Here is a 23,071-nt window from a genome sequence, read left to right as displayed (position 1 = left end):
TTCTGGAGCTTGGAATACTAAGACAAAGGAAAAGAAAGGGAATAAAAAAAGGAATTATTAATATAACCAAAACAATCCCCTCCTTGGCTAACAGCTGAGAAATTTCTGCCTTGAGGTTCCATTCTGATTGATAATAAATTCCACACACCCCTCCCACCTCACCCCCCACACTTGCATTTCTACACAGGTGCTGTCTTTCTCTATTAGAAAGGAAACTCCTTGAGAGCAGGGATTTTGTCTTATTACTTGCTTCTATTTGTATTCTAGAACTCAGGAGGGCCTACCACACAGTAATCCCTTAGTAACTTTTATCTAACTTAAAAAGTAGTAAATTTATATTATTCTAGTACTTAAAAGGGCCTTTAAAAACAAATAAAGGGAATCTCATCTAAACAACCAATATTAACAACCATTAATTGAAACAACCTTCTCAACTATAATGAAAATAAAATAATTCCTATGTACTTACCAGCTTCTGCTGCTTGGTCTTCCCCTGTTGGAAGAGCAGCTGTCTCTTCTTCCTCACACAAGCCATTTTGGTGGTTGTGAGTGCTATCAAAGTAACTGGTCTGAAAAATGCGTTCAACCAGCTCCTTTAGGACTTTGTCTAAGAGAAACATGGAGCAAAAATGAATCCCAATAAAATCCTTTTATTTCAAAAAGTCATTCTGACATTCTGCTAAAGACTATCTTGATATTAAGAGTGAACATCTACCTGATTCTTTCAAGTTTACAAAACATTTTAGATACATTTTTATTTAATAGTCACAGTAGCCAGGTGAAGGAGATAACAGGCATCACCAATTTTAAAGATAAATGGGCTCAACTGTAACCTTGTCCAAGGTTACAAAGCTAACAAGCTAAAGGCAATAGCCTACTCAGATCTGGATCTGGTTAGATCAAATTCTGCTATTTTTTCCCCTTTTTTGCTTCTTCCTTTAGATCAAATTTAATTGTCCCTTCTCTGAGCACAATTCAATTGTTTGTGAAAAATGAATGGCAAATGAAATGCTAAGGTGGACATCTTTATCATGCTACCATTAGTAAAATGGTCCAGTATGTCCACTCCTTACCATAAATAGTTTAAAGCTACACCATAGTTCTAGCTATAGTTCTCTTGAAACACAATTGTCAGATGTTACAAAGCTTATCACAATCCTGTTTTAAAAGCTCTAAGTTATGTTACGTAACAAAGTTCTCTGTGCCTTTTAACATAAGCCCATTAGAAGAGTTTACAAATATTAGTAATAGTACATTTTATAGATGAGAACACTTAGGTAAATGTGTGAAGTGACTTGCCTGATGTGCTACAACTACTGAATGTCAGAAGCAGAACACAAATTGTAGTTCTTCTAATTCTCAATCCTACCTTCTAGGATGTTACTCCAGCATATTATGGAGACAAAGATTCCCTTTGACCAGTTTTCATGTAAAAAGGACAACTTATCCTTTATTAAAATACTACATATTTAACAAGAAAATGCCAAACACCATACAAAATGTACCAGGTACAATCTTGAGTTGAAACTTTCAAACCAATTTACTTCTAGATCTTTCCACATCATTTCAGACATCAAAACAAGGAGAATCAAATTTAATTCTTTCAAACAGAATCTAAAAATTTACTGTTAAGCTATCAATTTCATAATACACGAGCCAGTAATTCAAGTCCAAGAATACTTCTGAAACGTTGTCATGTAAGAGTCTGAAAAACCAGGATACAAAAGACCTTATTTTGGGAGTTAAGTAATAAATAAAGGAATTCACAAAGCCAAAAGTAATCAGCAGAGTTTTTAAGCAGTGTTCTAGTGTAGACATCAGTTAGGATGTTTTTAAAATGTAAATTATTGCACAGCTAATAAACCTAATGTTTTATACCACATGGCTCAGGGTGATTCAGCAATCTCCTAAGACTGACTCGGGTCACGGTCTTCTTTGATTTTTCTTGTACAACACAGAATTATTTCCTATACCTCAGCAAAAATCCCTTACTTGTGTTTGGTTTAAGTGGCCTTTTTACAAGGCTGACCTAATTTCATTGACTAAATATAACAAAAGACTAAGCATAAACACAGTATAAACTACTGACCCCAGAGCAGCACAGGAACAAGTAACATATAGGAAAGCTGGGCCAGCAGTTTGCCAGTCACAAGCTTGAATAGATATAACTGCTCTTCACTTAAATTTTAGCTGAAATTGGCATACTCCTAAGTTGTCATATCAATGGAAGAATGTATCTAGTGATTATTCATGAACATTTCTAACATTCTTAAATTTGCCCCCTGAAGGATTCTCCTTCTGTTCAAAAAACAAACCCCTACTACTGACATCAGAGCTACTTACAGGTTGTTCCACATACTGGTTTTTCCTTTCCCTCCAACAAGTCCCACAGATGAATGGATGCTTGTTCATATTGTTCATTCAACCTTTAAAAAAAGAGGAGAGTGGAAGGTGGGGATGGCCTCATTTAGTATCTTAATAAATCTAAAACAATGCCTGTAAAAATCCTGCATTTTCCAAATGCCATCACTAGCATACCTCATGCTCATGTCCCGTTCAGGTTGAACTAGTTTGTAGAAGTCATCCAGAACTGACATTTCATTTTCACTTAGTATGGGCACACCATTGACGCCTTGCTTCAAGTCGCTGCGGACATCATCATCGCCTAACTTGTCCAAAACAAACTGCAACTCAAGGACAGTCTTTAAACGCTTTTGTTCTGCTTCCTCTCGCATGAGCTGTTCTCGTCGGGCTGTCTTTTTTATTGTTTTCTGAATCTACCAAAGGAGAACATTTTAAATAATCAACAATATTTTACATTCAAGTCTACAGTAAATTTTAAATCATCACGAACTAAAATACATGCAAGATATGTCTAACTAAATCATTCAATCCAGTAGTTGATTCTTGAGGTCAGTGTATCACTCTTTAACTGCCTTTAACATTAGAAAGTCCAGGTTCATCAATTGCCACACAAGTTATCAAATTTTCATATTATAACTTTAAAATAAAGAATTGTCATCCTCTATTTTCTTTGCTTATTGACTAAAAAAAGCATTATTTTTGAGCTTTCTCAATCACTTTTCTCATAATAATCTTGTCAAGTAGTTACTACTGAGTATTGTTACAGATGGAAAAAAACCAGAAGTTTAAAGATTTAGATAATTTGTTTATGGTCCTACAATTAAAATATCCTTCCTTACCAAATCAAATAGTCTTTTCTCTACACCAGTGGTGCAAGACTCAAATGGAAGAGGATGGGGGGGGGAGAAAAGGGGGAGGCTGAGCCTCAAACTCTTAACACCTCTGCTCTATACCACATTACCTAAAACCCAAAAAGGACATTTCTCTGGTGAAAGAGGGATGGCTAGCTATAATATAAAACTTAAGGACATAAATTAACAAAGGAGGTCTTCCTCAAAGTAGTAATATTTAAACTATAACATAGGTGAAAATGACTTGTAAATAAATGTTGGATTTTACTAATTTTTAACATCTTTGAAACTAACTTTGAGAGTCCTATTTCAATTCTCACTATGGCACAAAAGTGGCCATGGGTTCCAAAAGAATTGCCAGCTCTAGCAAATCCTAAACAAAGTTGGAACGGTTTCACATACAGGCCTAATGAAAGACTGGGTTGTCAGCTGTCCTACACTCAGAGAAATTCATTATTTCCATTCATTATATTCATTGGATACAGGTGATAAGCTTTTTAGCCACAAAATTCTCAAAGACCACCTACTTTGTAAAGAATCTAGATGTGATGTGTAGCAGAGCATATATATAGTGACTAAATTAAACATCCCTAATGTGCTGCTATTTAAAAGCTTGAGCTGCTGATATATCCTTTGGAATCTAAAACTTTTTTCTTATTCCACTTATCTAGATTATAGATTTTTAAAAGCAGAAAAGAATTTAAATAATATTTATTATAACATCTTTAAATTTATTCTCCTCATTACCTCAAGTTAATATAACTGTCATACTACTATTAAGTGGGAGAACCAGGACTAGAAGGTGAACAGTCATTTTGTTATAATCCCAATGCTTAATATAAAAGCTCATGTGTTGCCACTAGTCATCCCCTAACTACTTACATCTTGGCTCAAGGCCATGAAACTCCGCTGCAGCTCCTTTGCAAACTCCAAGTTATTTGTGACTTCCTGGTACTTAGACACTGCATCCTACAAAGACAAGAGTTTGTCTTTATTGGAAACACATAAAACTAAAGTAACTATTTTCTTATTTATAGTAGCACAAATATAATATTTAAACAAATTTAAGCTCTTTACCAGTTGATCTTGATTTAGTCTTTCCCCCTTGTTCATTCGATCCTGGTAATCATCAAGCTTGCCCTAAGTTAAAAAAATATTCAGGAAAAAGTTAAATTAAGCATATTAAAAAGCATGACAAAGCTATAAAACTAACCTACATTAAGTTTCACTCTGATTTATATACTTTAGATTTCTCCCAGTTGTAATTGTTGCTGAGTTTGCCAAACCAGTAATAACAAGGTTTCCAATAAGTATATTAGAATATTCTAAAAGACACAATGGCAACTTTTAACGTAATATAAAATTAAATGGATTAAACTCATAAGTTTATCTTTGTTTTAAATAAAAAAAAAAAAAACTTCTGGGTATTTTTTTTTAAATCCTAGAAGCTATATGAGGTACGAAAGCACAGAAAACAATTCTTAAAACAGCAAGACAAAGACATAAGTGACAAACCCCCTGCAACAACAAGGTTACAAGCCTAAGGAATGCTCCTCTCCTGCTTAATCAGTTAAAACAAGATAAAGCTGTAAGTTCCACAACACTTTTATAAGGTGCTATAATTGGACCATCAACCAAGTTTTGAAACTTTCTGGTGTAGTTTGGGGCTGCTACAATAGCAAAAATAGTTATAAAACAATAAAGATCAGGATAATCTAAAAGGAGCCCCTATATGATAAATAGCTTCAGGGTACTGATATAAAGTACTAAATTCAAATAAGCTGCTAAAGATCCTTAAAAGTAGTTTCATTTAAAGTATGAATAGAAATATATTTGTTTTACTGTGGCTTAAAAATACATTTTTTATTTATTCATTTATCTTCTTTTTTTTAATATACAGAAGCAAAAAAATGAAGTGCAAATTATATGGTATAAGCTATTAGGGCCAGTGAACTGATTGTCCCTTACAGACACTTAAATAAAAAAGGAATTAAAGAAGAGTAATCTCTATGAATTGATATTCTCAGACTAGATTTCACGGAGGTAGGGTTTGCCCTAACATTTAAAGAATTGTGAAAAATTAAATATTAACACAAATATGTATCCATATTGATTCTAATCTGCATAATACTTGATTGGTTTTTCCTGGGACCCAAAGATTGGAGAAATATGTGCTTCACGTCATTCTCAGGAGACAAGAGCACTCTCTTCCAGCTTCCTCTCATCAATTGGGTGGCCCACAAAGACTAGATGTTTCTCGCTTTAGATTCCCCACCTCCACCTAGAAATAAATTATGAACAAATCTGAAAGTATTGCTAATTTACAGCTTGACAACTTCCGAGTCATCTTTTCATGGTAAGAATATATCCCTTTAAGAACTAACTAAAGGAAAAAGCCTTAAAATTCAAAAATCACAAAGTTGTCGGTATAATTATCAATTCTAAGCTAGGACTTCATGCCAATATTCAAAATTATTCCCAGAAAAACAAATATCAAAAACAAACACGTGGAGTGCCTTAACCATTGCCCCAGATTATTTTTGAAGGCCAATTCAAATAATATTTCCATCTGCAAATCCCAGAAAACACGCCTCCAATTCTTATTAATCTCTACACCTTACTGGCATTGTGTGTGTATCTTCCACTTTTATTATTTCACATGAAAATTATTAGCATCATTGTGTGCTAACAATTCAATATCTCATTTTAAAAATTGAGTTCCAAATTCTCTCTGTTCCTCAATCCCTCCCCCATCTTCTGAGAAGGCAAACAATGATACCCATTATACATGAAGTTCATGCAAAGCTTATTTCTAGATCATGTTGAAAGAAATAAAGCAATAAAGTGAAAAATAATATGCTTCAATCTTTACTTAAGAGTTCATCAGTTCTTTCTCTGAAGATAGACAGTATGCAGCTAGTCTGGTAAAGGCACATGATTATAATACAGTTCTATGTTTCTACTACACAATAGTAAGCAATCAAAGATCCAGATCTTATCTAGGCTCTTTCTCCCAGCACAGTATTTTTTTGTGCAATTAAGAGGTCTGTCTGCCAAAAACAGATCTAATGCTACATTCAAGTCCATAGTAACAGGTCCAAAGTGAAATTTTATATAACTAAGCAGCTCCTTACCACCTATGAAATTATTTTTATTGTTCAGTCATCTCAGTTATGTCTAATTCTTCATGACCTCATTTAGGGTTTTCTTGGTAGAGAAAATGGAGTGGGTGGCCATTCCATTCTCCAGCTTATTTTTACACAAGAGAAAACTGAGGCCAACAGGATTCAAGTGACTTGCCCAGAGTCACACTTTATGAGGCCAGCTTTTAAGTCAGGAACATGAGTTTTTCTAACTCCAGGCCCAGCACTCTTATCCACCGTGCTTAACTTAACTACCTTGTCACCTATGAAATAATCCACAATATTTTGATCCTTTCAACCTACAAATATTCTCCTAAGGGTAATGTAGGAAAATTGGGAAACCAAAGCATTGTTGGTATTGTGAACTGATTCAACCATTCTAGAGAGAAATTTGGGAACCATGCTTAAACTTCATACCCTTTGATTAGCTTACTACTACTAGGTCTGTATTCCAAAGAGATCCAAAAGAAGGGGGAAAGACCTATCAGTACAAAAATATTTATAGCAGCTCTTCTGCTGGCAAAGAATCTGAAATTTAAGGCATACCCAATCATTTGGGGAAGAGCCAAACAAATTGTGGTATATGATTGTAATGGAATTTTATTGTGCTATAAGAAATGAGAAGCAAGATATTTCAGAAAAATCTGGACTTAGTGAAATCATGCTAAGTGAAAAGAACCAGAGAACACTCTACATAGTAACAGCAATATTATATAATGATCCACTTAGTGATTAGTAATTCTCTGCAATACAATTGGGAAGAATTTATGATGAAAAATGCTATTCATCTCCAGAGAAAGAACTGATTGAATCTGAATGCAGAGTTATACTTTTTAAACTTTATTATTCTGAGGTCTTTTGGCCTGCATTTTCTTTTGAAACATGAATAATATGGAATGTTTTGCATAACTAGATATGTTTAATCCATCATGTCAAATTGCTTGCCTTATCAAAGAGATGTGAGGGGAAAGGATGGAGGGAGAGAGAATTTGGGTCTCAAAATTTAAAAAAAAAATTTAAATTTTTATTTCCATGTAATTGAGAAAAAAGTAAAATAAAGAATATAAAAAAAAATAACAAATTAGGTCAAATTTTCTTTAATAAAAGATCTAGACAATATATTCCATATATATTAATAAAATATAATTATCTTGTACAATTAATGAAAAATTAATTCTTATCTCTTAGATACTACTATAGCATTCACACAAGCCTTGTTCCTATAACCTAAATTTAAGATTAACAGTAATATACCCATTCAAACTTCAATTCTAAGTGACAGACCAGGTCTGAATTTCTTAGTTGTTTTGATGGCAGCTTATTATCATTATAAATGGGTCGCAAATGGAATTCACTGCCATGCTGTCACCAGTATTCTAAGTATGTAGAGCCCAACTTTCCAATTTGCCCACAAGTGACCAGAATGGTCATGGTTGTTTTCCAGTTGTTTAGTCATTTAGTCCTCTTTCTTCTCCTCAGCTGTAAACTCAAAAAACAAAACAAAATAAAACAACAACAACAAAAAAAATGCTTACACTTCTCAAACTCTCTCCTACACCCTATGTCATCTAACTTCCATCTTTTTTCAGTGGAAAACTGTCCTAATTATCAAAGACAAATATTGTAGGGGCTCTGAGAAAATAGGGACATTAATTCAGCTGTGAACTAATTCAATCCTTCTGATTGGAATTATGTCCAAACCTATAACCCAAAGAGCTCAAAGAAAAAGATCCATATGTGCAAAAATATTGATAACAGTTCTGTGGTGGCAAAGAATAGAAAACTGAGGGGGGGATAGGGAATGCCTGAACAAGTCATGGTATTTCAATGCAATGGAATACTATTGTGCTGTAAGAAATAAAGGAGGTGATTTCAAAAAACACCTGGAAAAACTTATACAAATTGATACAAAATAAAGTGAACAAGACCATATGATAATAGCAATAATGTAAAGACAATCTACTCTGAAAGATAAGGTAACTCTGCTTATCACAATGCCAAACCACAATTCTAAAGGATTCACAATGAAATGCTATCCATCTCCAAATATTTTCTCCTGGTCTTTTACCTTCTATGTATGTGGCTAATATAAAAATTTGTTTTGCATCATTATACAATTTATAAGGGGTTTCATTGGGGGGGGGGAGCAGGAAGGGAGGCTTTTCAATGGGTGGAAAAGGAGAAAGGGTATTTGGAATTTAAAAAAAAAAACTGAATTTTCTTTTCTTTTTCTTTTTTTTTTTTTTTTTTTACCAATGATGTCTTAACTGTCAAATCTAATAGACTTTTATCAGTTCTCATGTTTCTTGACATCATAGCATTTAACATAATTGAGCATATTTTTTCATCTGGATACCATTTTTTTGAGTTTTCGGGACAGTTCTCTTGTTCCTTCTATGTATGTGACCACTGTTCAGCTCTCTTGTAAGATCTTCACACCACCACCACCACCACAAACTGGGAGGGATACCCTGTCTTTTTCTTTATGTACTCTCTCACTTGGTTTTTCCCATCAACTCTCATGAGTTCAATCATAATCTTTATGCAAATAATTCCCAGATCTACAGATCCCAAATTTTCTCTCCCCCATCTTTCCAATTCCTGTCAAATGATCATCCTCAATGTCACCCAGGTTCACAACCTCCTCCAATTCATTACTCTCCTAATCTGTTGCCAGATTTTGTCATTTCTTTATAGCATCTACTCATGTGATCTACAGTCTTGCCCCATTTATTCTACTTCTTACTCCTCAAAGAGGGACTCCCTCTCCATGGTTCTAGCAATAGTTTTCCCCCCACACTTCAAATGCTCACCCTCCTCCTATTTACCTTTTAAAATCCCTAACTTGCTTTCTTTAGGATTCAGTTCAAGTGCTATTTCCTCCAGGAGAGAAGGCCTTTCCTGGTCCATCTGGGGCCAGTCTCTTCTCTTCTGCCATCCCCTCTATTTGCTAATGCCTTCCCCTCCAAGACTACTTTTCAATTGCTCTGTATCTAACATTTATGTACATGATGTTCCCGAAGAGACAACTTCTTTGCTGTTATTTTATTGTAACTGAATACTTGGCAGTGCCTGAAGCAGAGTGCCTAAGCCAATATATTTGTTGATGACCTGGATACTCCCTCCAAGCACAGATTCCAAGCCATCCCTCCCTGCCCAGGCTCTGTTGCCTCTTCCACATCCTCCTATTGATATTAAAAAGATTTACCTATTTCCAACAAGTGAAAATAATCCTGAATTTAAAAGAAAAAACCATATATCTTCCAATTGTTAAAGCATTAATAATATATTATCTTATTTTTACCTTTGTAAATTGTGTTAATGTGGTACCCCATCAAATAGAATGTGCACTCCTTGATGACAGAAATTATAAATTTTATTTCCAGCATCTTGTTCATAGTAAATACTTAATAAAAATGACTGTTTAATTGCTATTCAAATAATCAACATTTTAATGAGAAAAGAATCTTGCAGAAGAAACAGGGAAAAATCCGATATGGCAGCATAAAACTTGCCAGTGAGCCTCATTTTTAAAAGTACATTAATTAACAAAAATTAGAATAAGCAGAAAAGCATGGGTGGCTACAGAATAATACAAATGTATAGTGACATCATCAGAAGAAATAAAGTCTAAAACAAAGAATTAAAAATTTATAAAAAAATAAAAATGTCTTTTTTAAACCTGTATATAGAATAATAAATGAAGAGAATGAAACATAGTTTAGAGATTAAACAGCATAAGCACAAAGACAAACAATTCAAGGTCTTATCTTGTTCCCTTTTTCTAAAACCAGAGATGGATGGTATCAATTTGGAAATTTCAGCTAAGGAAATAAATTTAAAGCCATTAGAGCTGTCCAACAATAAAGGTCTGACTTGAGATGGAGAGCCTAGAAGCATTCAAGCAGAGACTTCTCTTGGTCTCCAGCTCCATAGCATTCCCAGGTGATTATTACTATACCAAAAAAATTCTTTATTGATTCCAACTTTATGAAATTAATGACAAAGTTTAACATGCATCCATGTAAGTATCATTGTACAGTCCTGGCACTAGATAACAACTGAAAACTATGGAACTGGTGATTCTAGAAAGAAAAAGATGTGAGTATATACATCCCTTTAGTAAATAATAATTACTGTCCTGAAATAATTGTTTAACATTTCCACATTTTTAAAGATACAAACTGATGGTAGTTAATCTGAATATATCTTCTGAATTATTTGGGTATTTAAAGATGAAGACCAAATATCTCACCAAAGTTCAGCTTGAATTTAGAATTAGCAAAGCTTGAGTCAGTTTCAAAATTTGGATCCATTCCTTTGCTTAACAATAACAGAGTATAATTCAATTTCTAAAATGTTTCTAAGAACAATTTAAGAAATTTTCTTATGTTAGTAAGAATTCCATGTGATTCTATGTAATAATTCTGGAGTCAGGAAAATCTGAGTCCAAAACTAGTTTAATATACTAAGTTGTTAGAGCCTGGACAATTCATTCAACATGCTTGCTTCAGTTTCTTCAAATATATAAAATGGGTGTGTTAACTGTGCCTATCTATCTCCCATGATCAAATGAGGGTTTTTTGGGAAGTCTTTAGCACATTGCCTAACAACTAGGTGCCAAATAAATGCTTATTCATTTCTTTCCCACTGCTAACCTTTCAAACACACCATTAAACACTTAAAATCATTTGGCCTACTCATCCAACCTCAAAACTGAGATAGAAAAATTCCATTACATTGAATTCTGCTCTAATAAATTCCACTAAGAGTAGTTCTTTACAACAGAACTTTGCTGCTTCAGAAATCATCTACATACTTTCTTGATCCAATTAACAAAATAAAATTTCACATTGAATCAATTGAATGTATATTCAATAATTCTAGGTACAAGGCATTGTAGGGTACATATGGACAGGATCCCTGGTTCTAACCTGAACATTACAAGCTTGGGGAGAAGACACAAAGAAATCATTCTTCTTTTGTATTCTTAAGTCTAAGTATTAAATTGAGTGGTAAAATTGCTACAGAAGCAGAAAAAGTGAAAATCAATCTGGTTGAGACAGTGGAATGAAAAGCTTCATCTTTCTCAGTAAAGAGATTAGTCCTGGTAAAACCTAAAGAAGCAAGTGTTCTCTTTCTGGGTTCACACAGTTTCAAAAACAGCTGAAAGTGAAATTTTTTTTTTAAGTTAGGAGATGACCCATCCTAAATATGCCCTATAAAAAACAACCTCTTCTATTCACTGCCAAGAGAAAAATTCAAACAATTCCCCAAAAGAACAACAATATGAATCAAAAGACTCAAAACCGAGCAGAGAAAATTCACACATCCGTATTCTCTTACTTAACAACTCTTTTCTGTCATTTGTACACTACTGAGAAAGTTTCCATCTGAAGCTTGAAAAAGTTGTCATTCCTAGCAACTCCATGACAAAACACTGATGTTTCAATGAGTTATCAATATACTTCCATTAGCAATTCCTTTATTTATAAGAATAGTTATAACAGTGAGTTAGAACATATTTTAAAAAGGATGCAATAGCAGTCAACCAACACGACTCTACTGAAAACAAGTCTAAGCAGACTAACCATTATTTCCTTTTTCATTAGTTACTGGATTGATAGCGGTAATGCTACAGGTAGCTTACCAAGTCTTTCATGTCATTCCACAAGACCTATTTGCCTGACAAATAAATATGTGTATTCTGTCTAAACTAGTTAAAGGACTAGATGTAAAGAATCATTGGCTTATTGAGCATTCTAGTCAATTTCTCCAAGGAACTGTGCTTAGCCATTACTATTTAAAGCACTTTTTAAATCAAATTTAGATATAGGTACAGATGGCATATTATCAAATTAGATAACAAAATCAAGATTCAAAAAATATCTTGAGATGCTAAAAGTGATATAAGAATATGATATGAATCTTACATTTAGCTTCAAAATACAAAAAATGAGTATAAGATGAGGGAGACATATTTAGATAGTCCTTTTCCCCTAGGTATTTTAGTCATCTGCAAGCTTAGTGAACTGTAGGAGAATCGGTCCATTATTTCGATGTCGATGGGATTGTGAATTGGTACAATCATTCTGAAAAGCAATTTGTAATCTACCAAAAAGTCACCACACTGCATACTCTTTAGCCCAGTGATACTACTACTACTATGCACATAACCCAAAGAGATCAATAACACAGAAGAAAGATCTCCTAAGTACAAAAAAGATGTTGTAGCAGCAAATAAATGGACACAAAGTGAACCACCATAAGTTGCAGAACAGATGAATAGTGACAAAATATGAATCTAACGCATTATTGCATCCTAAGAAAAAAATAAAAGGGCAGAAGCAGAAAAACCTTAAAAAGTCCAGAAAGAACTGATGCAAAGAAAATATAACCAGGAGGCTTATTAATACAATACCTCCAACACTGTAAAGAAAAACTCTTTCCAATGCAATGACCAATAATCACTGACCTTAGGAAAAAGATGTTGAAATATGAAATGAATTCTAGATTGTCAGTCATGGTGAGGGGAAATACTGATAGTGACACCAAAAAAAAAATTTTTTTAAATACACAAAAGAGAACAGAATCAAGTTCAGAAGGCACACAAATATAAGTTTTGTTAACATTAAATTTTAATGTGCTCTTCAAAAACTTTCAGTTTCATATATAACCCTTTATATACAGAAAGGTCTGTATGTTTCAAATTAGTAATAAAAAAGAAAAAATTAAATCAATAGAAAGATACAGCAACAATAGGAAACTAATATAAACTTAAAAACACATCAAGTTAGAATATCCTTATTTAAGGATGCCAGAGAAGCACTATACTCTGCCCTGGACAGACATATAGGATATTATTAATAGTCACATATTAGTAAGGACAAAGGTAAAACAGGGAATTCAGGGGAGCAAGGAAAATCAAAGAGCTATATAATTCATGCCATATGGGGATTAGTTCAAGAGACAGAATATTTGGCTCAAAAAAAGACAAGGGAGCAATATGTAAAAGAGATTCACTCGTTCTGTTTAGCCCCAGTAAGCAAAACTATGAGCAGTGAGTAGAAAGTGCAAAATGAAAACTCTCCAGAGGAATGAACTGGCGGAGAGATCCCTGGAGATCAATTGTCAAGGGCATTGAAGATAGGATTCTGCAAATGGTATCAAACTTTTTTGCACTTGTGATCCCTTTTCCCTCAACAAATTTTTAAGGGACCCTGGGTATTTAAGTATATAAAATAAGCATATAAATCAATTATTTACTCTAATAAATCAATTTCACAATCCCCACATTCAATTATGTGACCCCCATAAAGGGACACAACCCACAGTTTGGACTAAATTACCTCTAAAGACGGTTTCCACTGAAAGAAGTGGACTCTGATGAAATTTCTCTCATTATTCCCAATATTTGGCTTCAAACAATGCATATTAATGTAATGGATTATTGCACTATTTAAAAAATGACTCAAGGACTGAATGCAGAGAAACCTTACGAAGATCCAAAAGAACTGATGCAAAATGAGCCCTATCAGAATCATTTATACAACACTGTTGTTTCCATGGTTTAAAATCTAGTATATTAAAAATTCCCCATAAAATAAAATTTTCTTCTAGCTAAAAAAAGCAAGCAGACATTATCTAACTTCTATAGAATTTTATGTGGTCTGTTCATCATGCAGGTGGACACTAAATTCCATAATGAATGAATTAGTCAAAAGATCAAAAAACTTTTAGACCTAGATGTTCCCATAGAAATTAAATTACTTAAACCAACCTTGAGCTAAAGATGAAAGATTTGTGGCATGCCATTTCTAAAATTTTAGAAATCTATCATACTCATGTCTTTTACAAGTTAGCAAACTTTAAGACTGTTACAAAACTAACCATAGGCAGTGCTCACTGTGAGGGGGGGAGGGGAGAACTGGATTTGAAGTCCAAGGTCCTAGGCTGTAGAAGAGTCATTGTCATGCATGAGAAAAACCAGGGCAGCTGCTATGACTACAGAAATGCTTCTAAAACCCCAAGTGTCTGAGAACTGCTATCACTCCCACTCCCTTCTAGAGAAAGAGATTTGGTACTTGTTGGGAATTCAGGAAAGGACTCAAACATCGTAAGACTTGAAACTAAGTCAAACTCCCCATTTCAGAATGTTTTGGAAAAAAAATCTGGGGTTTTAAATTGTATTCTGATTAGAGAGAGTGTGATATATTAAAAAGAAGATTGGACTTGGGGGGGTGAAATGACCTGAAGCGTTCACATCCTATTTCCGGTCTTATCCCTGTATGCGAGTGACCTTGAACAAGTCTGTAACCACTTTGGGGGCGTTTCCTCATCTATATCTACTTCTTATCTACCAATAAAAAAGTAGTATAAAGCACTTTGCCAATCTTAAAACCTCATATAAATGCTAGTAATCATTTGTTTCTGTGATATACTTTTTTCCTACTAAGGCATGAAAACTTTAATAGGAGATACAAAAATTTCATTTTAATCCTTGGTCAAATATACAAAAACATATTTCTCATACTAAAATCATCACTCTGAATTATTTTGAAAAGGATAACTTGGTCTACTTTAAAAAATCAGTATTAAAGCTTCTTTCCTTTTTGCCAAGGTGAATGCACAACATGAAGCCACCTTGTCCTCTGCAATGCAGTGAAAAAAGCTATACTAACTAAATGCACGTGTTAACAAACCAAACACTTATATGAGCAAAAAATTCATCTCTTGGCCTCAAGAATTGATTATCCTATAACCTGGCTACAAGGAAAAAGTAGAGCACATTCATGATTTTATTTTCTGTCACCTAACAAATGAGAGAGCCCCATTAAAAAAATGCAGTACCCCACACCACATTCAGGTTTCTTAAGAAGGGCCTACATTACAACCAGATCACTCCCCCCATCCCCCGCCCCCATTAATGCTAACTATAAAAGACTTCAATAACAGGAATATTTAATGAAACATGAAATTCTCAACAATTACTCTGTGCAGTGATTTTCAGAAAGGGTTTCATATTAATTACAAAGCTATCAGTTTCTGTTTTTCCAGAAAGGTAAGATTGGCTAATGTTTTACTTACTACAGTCACTGCCAAGTCTCCCTAAGTTACACCGATTCAGTGTTACTCTCAAATTTAACATAAAAACATTTCAAAATGCTACTTCTTCTATTTATTTCTCCTCACCTCTGAGTTAGGCAGAACTTTAAAATAATACAACTTTTAGCTTCAGTTCTCAGGTACTTTTAAATTCATCTTTTACAAAGAGGTATTTCAAAGGCCAAACTATTATGTCATACCCAAGAAACAAACAACTTAAAGGAAAAAAATTTCTTTCATCCAACTAGACAAAACTTTTATTGAACAAACCCTTAATTTTCCTAAAACTGAAATTAGAGGATCCCTTAAGAGGGAGAAATAAAAAAAGTTCACCATGGGAACTAGTTACACAGGAACAAAGACTGAACAAAATGTAGGGAAAAGTTCTTAGGCCATGTGGAAGAGCTCCTTTACATGGAGTTTTTAATAGTAAAAGTAAAAAGAATCTAAATATTGATTTTTTCCATACCAAAAAATGATTTTGTTCTTTATTTTATTTCAAAATCATCAACAACTCCACCTAAGGAGTTAATTTCATTTCATCAGTTTTCCTAATTCTACACTAGTAAACTCATAACTTATGAAAAAGATAAAAAAATTTTTTTAGCCCTGGCCAGATCATTTAGGGGGAAAATGAGTAATGTCCAATTGACCCAAATTGTAAAGTTATTTGTGCACGATGCTTCAGAACGTTCCCCAATAAGCTATTAATTCAGTATTCCAAAAAGTTAGGACAAATGCTTTCCCTATAATTCTTGTTTGATTTTTAAAAACCTATCATATACATAATCTCAATCTCCAATGATTTATTTACAAGTGATACAGTATTTTCTACTAGTCATTTTTTTCCAATGTAATTTGTATCACCATGTTACCTTTATTAGAGTCCACACATAAAAACAATATATCACTGAAAAGGCCCAATATGAGTGGGTATAACTAAGAATTTGGATGTCAAATAAACTTCAGAGGGAAAATAAACTGCAACAGCAATTGCAAATTTTAGAGATATAAGTATCATTTGATACAATGAAAGGTTCCTAAAAACTAGAGGGAAAACTGAGTGGTGCTCATTAATTTTAAGGAAATTTCAGGATGAGCTATATGTAGAATAACCTAATCTAAATTGAATTTAGTTCAGATTATATAATCGTTTTTTCTTTTAACTGGAATATTCCTGCATAGAAAGAAAAGTTGTACTTTTACTAATACAGAAATGCCACTAAACACAGTACACAGGTCCAATAACAATACACTCAATTTTACACCAACTGTGTTTGGTTTTTGTTTAAATTTTTTGTACACTGCTGTTCTTCCCCTTAACTCGAGTTCTCAAGCCTAAGCCAGGACACAAGGAGCATAAACGAATTCTAAACAATGATCCAGTTATAGAGTATGTGAACTACTAAGAGAAGGCTAGTTACAAGAATGAAGGGAAGAACGTCATCGGCCACCGGCTTGCTCCTCAAGCTACTACTTTTGATGTCGACTTTGAATACTTCCCTTTACTATTATAAAGGCATATCTGGGTTTTCAATTAGAACATAAAATATTTCAAAATATTCTGAAAGGGTGGAATATCATTCACTACACAACACAAAGACACAGAAATTAAGAGACTAAAAAATACAAATTCTCTGAAGGCTTTTTCCAATGCATCTACACCAACGGAGTCAGTGCTCTAAAATCCAGCTATTCCCTGAATCCGGGGATGCTAAATGAAAAGGAAGAGGCACCGAACGACCGCCCTTCTCTTTTGGACAAGGAGAATAGCCTCAGGATGCGCATTTTTCCCTCTCTCAACCAAAATATCGCTATCTGCCCGCTGCTCATCTCGAGTCCGGTGGTGGAACCTCTGCACTCTGCCCCGAAGCCCGGGGCCTCCGCTTGCTCAAGGTTCCCGAGGCCCCGGGGGGCTACAGGCCGCTTCCACTGGATTCCAGCGGGCCCCGGGGAAGAGGGGGCGCCCTGGGCCTGGCGCCCACGGGCCCCGGGGACACGGGGACTATCGTTAAGTAAAAAACGTTAATTGCCTAGGTTCAGTGGGTGCTGGGCGGGGAGTCTGGAAGGCCTCAGGCACCGGGTGGGCGGGTGACCCCGGCCAAGTCCCCTGGCCTCTTATCTGCCTCAGTGGCCTCACCTGTAAAATGGGGACAATAATTAATAGCCCCCGCCTCCCGGGGGAGAGGGGCGAGGAGAATAGCATAAGAGCGCTCAGCACGGGGAGTCCGTGTTCGCCGTGACCGGGGGGCCGGGGGCTGCCCACGGCCACGCGAGAGGGCTTCGGTGAGAGGCCGACGGCCTCGGGGCCGGGCGGGAGACAAAAGGCCGAGCGGCGGAATCCGGGCCCCCTCCCCCCAGGCTCCCGGGCCCGCTTTCGCTTTGTGCTCACAATGCGGCGCGGCCCCAGGGAAGCGCTTCGCCGCCGTCGCCGGCGCCATGTTCGCCTCGTTGCCCATGTGCCCCGGCGGCCCCTCCCCCCCCAGCGCCCCCTCGCCGGCCCCGGGGGTCACGGGCCCGAGACAAAAGGGCCGGCAGCAGTTAGGAGGGGCCGGCTCGGCCCGTTGGGCCCCCTCCCCCTCCCCGCCTCCCAGGCACCTTTTTCTTCTCCAGGTTGCGGAGCTTCTTGTCGATCACGCCCAGGATCTGCTTCATGGCCTCGGTCTGCACCGAGCTGGTGCCGCCGCCGCTCGCGGCCTGCTGCTGCTGCGACCCCGCCGCCGCCGCGCCCGCGGGCCCCGAGGCGCCGCCTGCCGCCGCCGCCTCGGGCCCAGAGGAGGAGGAGCCCGGCGGCGGCCCGGACGCCTTGCCGCTGCTGGTGGGGTTGGTGGCCGAGGGCATCTTCGACACCGAGAGGGGCGAGAAGACAAGAGGGCCGGGGTAGGAGGGAGAGCGAGAGCGAGCGACCCGAGGCCGGACGGGGGCAGGCGCGGGACAAAACGCGACGCACCGGGCGGGCCGCCGAGCCCGCCCTACTGGGGGCGCGCGCGCGACGCTCGGGGGTCGGGGCGGGGGGCGCGCGCGCTGGGGAGCGAGCGCAGGGGACGCGCGTGCGCAGGCCAAGAACGAGGCGCGCGCCGGGCCCGCTCCCCGGACCCATCCCTCCCCCACCCCCCACGCGAGCCTCTTCCCTCGGCCTCGGTCGCCCCGGGGCCCGCAGCTCGCGCCGGGGGCGGGGCCTCGCAGCGCCCGCCGCCAACGGCCGCCGAGCAACGGTCCCTGCCGGCCCTCCGCCGCGGCTTGGGGAGGGAGCGGAGCGGGGCCGGGCCGGACGGCCGGACTGGCCGGGGCCGGCGGCCGCGGCCGCCCCCTCCCCAAGCCGAGGCCGCTGCCCCCGCCGCCGCGCCGGGGCCGGGCTCACCGTGCGTGCGCGGAGGCCGCTAAGGATCCGGAATGGGGCGGCCGAGCGGGGGGGAGGGTGGCGGTGTGTGCCGGGCTGTATTGTACTGTCTGCCGGTGGGCTCAGGCCGCGCCGCGCCGCTCTGCCCCGGCCCTGCTGCTGCACCGAGAGCTGCCGCTAGTGAGGCAGAGGGAGGCGAGCGGGAGGGACTTAGCCAGCCCGGGGGGAGGGGAGCCCGGCGAGGGGAGGGGAAGGAGCTGGGAGGGGAGGGGAGGGCGCCGACGAGCGGAGCGAGCCGGGGGCCTGCGCGGCGCCGCGGCCTGCCCGCCGCGAATGCCTGTCCGCCCGCCCGCCCGCCGCCGCGGCCCGGGGCCCGCGCCGCTCGGCCGCCGCGCCCTCTGGCCGAGCAGCCCCGGGCGGCGGCGGCGGGGCCTGCGGCGGAGCGGGCGACGGCGCTCCGGGCTTTTTAGGCCGAGACGGGTCCTTCAGGCGAACTCGGCGGCTGCCCGGCCGGGGACAATAGGTGTCTAGCGGCCGGGGGAGGGGAGGAGGCATGGACACATCCCTTATATGGAGGGGCGGGGTTGCGGAGCTGGGGTTAGCCACCCCCCCCCCCCCCCCCCCCCCCCCCCCCCCCCCCCCCCCCCCCCCCCCCCCCCGCCCTCACCCCCCCCCCCCGCCCCGCCCCCCCCAGGCCTGTAGCTGACGAAGCGTGCCTAGCAGGGCGCTGAAAGCTCGGACTAGCCGGGGCAGCGGGACTCGGGATCTGTACTGAGGAGCCCTTCTCCGCGCTCTAAATGCTCCCAAAGAACGTGACTCCGCCAGCCGTCGCCTAGTGGGCAGCAAGAGTGTGCAGCAAGAGTGTGCAAAAGGGCACTTGGCCAGGAAGCAGCGAGCATCGCGAAGCGCCCGCTGTTTGCCGGCGCCCCCCCCCCCCCCTGCCCCCCCCCCCCCCTCCCCCCCGCCCCCCCCCCCCCCGAGAGCCCGCGGTCCCGGAGGAAGCGGTGTAGCCAAAAACAAATAAGCACAAAATTAACTGGGGGGAGGGGCTCCTCCTGAGGGACCCGGACAGGCCTCGCGACCGACGTGAGACAGACCCGGCGCTGTAGGCGGTGGGTCAGTCCTGGCCTCGAGGGTGGGGCTGGCCGAGAAGTGGGACTCGCCCCGGCGGGAGGAAGGCCGGCACCCGCGGTCTGGTCGTGGAAAGGAGAATCACGGACTCGGAGGGCGGGGAGGGAGGGCAATGAAAACTACCTTGTGGCTGCTCGGGGGGGGGGGGGGGGGGGGGGGGGGGGGGGGGGGGGGGGGGGGGGGAGGGAGCGCGGGGGGGGGGGGGGGGGGGGGGGGGGGGGGGGGGAGGGGCTAACGGGAGCTAGGGTGGGGAGGGCCTTCAGCACCCGTCCGTGGGGGGCCGCCGAAGACTTCCGGACAGGTACCGGGCCGGTGCTGTAGGTGTCGGGGTAGTGAGGTGCCGGCAGAGTGCCAGTGCGAGCCTCCCGGAATAAGGCTTCGGCAGCACGAGCACGGGGAAGAATTATGCAACCATCGCATTCACACACCAGCTGCCCGCGCCGGGGAGTGCGACTGGTTATTGCCAAAGGTCCCCGGGGTGGATGGTGCATTGACGAAGTGCTAGGCACTCAAAGGGGAATCCACAAAAGCGTGTTCTCCTACCCTTTAAGGGGCTGGCAGTTTCGCCGAAAAGAGCGAGCGGGACGCAAAACGAGCGCCCGGGTGAGTGCCACTAGTGACACTTTGCTATGGTTCGGAGATGAGGCTTAACAGGATCTGCCATCACAGGAAATAGGGAAGAAATGGCCCTCGAGATAGGCCCCCGAAAAGCGTGACTTAGAAACACAGGAACAGCACTACCGGTGGGGAGAAGAGGCTGAACAAAGGCAGGAAGTGACCAGAAAGACTCTAGAGGAGCTGGTTTGGCTGAAATCCCTCACAGGCGCTGCTCCCGAGCCCAGGTTGGGTAATAGCAGCGAGATAGGATGGTGTAGGATGATAAGCAGCCCAGTTTAATGACTATCCCTCTAAACCCGGAATCGGGTGGGTTTGACTCACCTCAAGGTCACATTGGGTGACTTTGAACAAGTGACCTGATTCCTCTGAAGCTCAGTTTGATCACTTGCAAAATGGGAGTGACATACTTCACAGGGCTGTAGCTAGGCTCAAATGAGATAATGGATGGAAAGTGCTTAGCAAAACTCAGTATGCCACAGGAGTATCTCCGGGATCTGAAGACCTTAGGGATCATCTAATGCAACCTCTAAACTTTCCAGAGGAGAGCAGAAATTGCTAAGTACCCAGAAGGCCAGGTCTTGTGGAATTTAATCTTTATTTTTTGGAAAATAGGGTTATTAAACATTTTTTTTGTACAGATTGTGAGATGATGGATTTTTTTTTAAATTCCAGGGGGATCTTGTAGACTTAGAGATTGTGGGCAGGAAGACCAGTAGAGAGGCTATTGTAATCCAAGTGTGAGAGGAAGGAGATCAAGATTGGGGCGCTATCCTCAGAGAAAAAAATTACTCCACATTATTAGTAGTTTGCCTTAAAGAATGTTTAAAAGGCACATTATTTTAAATGGGTGGGGGGAGTGGAGATCCCCAAAGTGACCATCGGAACTCTAGGCCCCTACTCTGCAGAGTGGCGCTCCAGTACATTGTTAATCTTTGATCAAGCTTCAAGGAGAAAACTGCTAACACAATGCTTGGCACAGAGGAGGCATTTTGCTTATTGAAATTCCTGTCTACCTACTTCCATGAAGACTTGAGATGTTCCCAACCAGAAGTTCTTTCTTATGCAATTGGCTTTCTAGTTTTCCATTTTAATTGTTTATATTGTATCTCACATCTATTGTATCGAACTGATTTGTAAGACTATCTTTCCTACCATCAGTATCTAAAACTTATGATCAGTAAAGCTTGATTTAATTGAATCATTGTCTCCCAGCCTGCCTTATGCAGTCATTTCTATGTACTTCTCCATCTCTTTAACCCTACTCATACCAGTTAATAGGCCAAAGAAACTCGCCTAATAACAGGTAAAGTATAGGTACACTAAAATAAGTACCTTACTACTTGTAGAGCTGACTGCTGGCTACTCCTTTGTCATAATCTCCAATTCCACCAATTAGTGACAGAAGGGCTAATGTAGTTCATATAAGATACTTCAGGACATATAACTTCACCTTGTGCATATGTCCTCCATTGATGTAGATCAGGGCTTCTTAAAATTTTTAACACTTTTGACCCCTTTTGGCTTAAGTTTTTATTCAATTCCAGGTATATAAAGTATGTATATATGTACAGAGTCTGGTCTACACTTGAAGCCTTTCTAGTTTCATGACTTGTGAATCTGTTTGAGGACCTAAAGTAACCACTACCCTCAATGAAAATTCAGATTGGAATGTTAATCATGAATCAACCTTAATTCAAATCTAACTTCTGACATTACCTACTTAGACCTCCAGAACTTTGGTAAAATAGGGCTGAGCTAAATGGTCTCTGAGGTCCCTTCCAAGATCCTATGACACTATCAATATATATATATATATATATAATTACTTGAAAGTTTTCTTAGTTTTTATCTGCCTTAGCCCCATGGTTGGTTCAGTATTATCCTTCCTATTCCACTAAATTAAGATAATCGTAGCTCACATTTATGTGATTATATATTGTGCACAATTTTTTCCAGCAACTCCATGAAACAGACAAAGCAGATATACCCATTTTGTGGATAAGGAAACTTGTCTCAGAAGTGATTGCTCAAAGTCACACAACCATCAGCGTTGAGATAATAATGCTAATCTTGTCCTGATGTGGAAGATTAAAGGCAAATGGAAAATAGGACAGCATGGGATGAAATGGATAGTGTCATGGAAACAACCTGAACTTAAAACTTGAGATAGTGGAGGATTGAAAGTCCTGGTATGTTATAGTTCATGGAGTCACAAAGAGGAAGCAAGGAAACAAGCTTTTATCAAGAGTCTACTACATTCTAGACACGTTACATTCACTTAGTGCTCATAATATTGGGTAATGTTATCCCCATTTTACTGTTGAGAAAATTGAGGTTAAGTGCCTTGTCCATGGCCATACACTCATAAAATGTCTAAGGATTTGAACTCAGCGCTTTCCTATTCCAGGTCTCATGTTCTATTGACCAAGCTATCTCTGATGGACTTTTTAGATTTTTTGGTCTTTTTAAAAATTTATAATAACTTTTTATTTTTCAAAATACATGAAACAATATTTTTA

The 23,071-nt window shown here is 40.1% G+C and overlaps 1 protein-coding gene across 4 annotated transcripts in view; it reads right to left on the bottom strand.

The window, feature by feature from the left end:
• The window catches only part of CAPRIN1 (cell cycle associated protein 1), a 41,862-nt gene extending 22,850 nt beyond the window's left edge, over nt 1–19,012 (bottom strand). For 2 of the 4 annotated variants that reach the window (XM_031942438.1, XM_031942442.1), the window contains exons 1-7: nt 18,825–19,012; nt 18,062–18,304; nt 4,293–4,355; nt 4,098–4,184; nt 2,539–2,777; nt 2,344–2,426; nt 470–607 (exon numbers count right to left, since the gene is read on the bottom strand). In XM_031942438.1, coding sequence (XP_031798298.1) covers nt 470–607; nt 2,344–2,426; nt 2,539–2,777; nt 4,098–4,184; nt 4,293–4,355; nt 18,062–18,304 — 853 coding nt within the window. In that variant the 5' untranslated portion in view covers nt 18,825–19,012. Of the gene's footprint in view, nt 1–469; nt 608–2,343; nt 2,427–2,538; nt 2,778–4,097; nt 4,185–4,292; nt 4,356–18,061; nt 18,444–18,824 lie in introns of those variants that run through there. The other 2 variants (XM_031942440.1, XM_031942439.1) reach the window with 2 other exon arrangements.
• Between the last annotated feature and the right edge of the window lie 4,059 nt (nt 19,013–23,071).

The sequence above is a fragment of the Sarcophilus harrisii genome, chromosome 6, assembly GCF_902635505.1.
Source record: "Sarcophilus harrisii chromosome 6, mSarHar1.11, whole genome shotgun sequence".
NCBI lineage: Eukaryota > Metazoa > Chordata > Mammalia > Dasyuromorphia > Dasyuridae > Sarcophilus > Sarcophilus harrisii.
The sequence above is the reverse complement of the archived record's forward strand: the minus strand, read 5'-3'. Positions and strand labels throughout refer to the sequence as shown.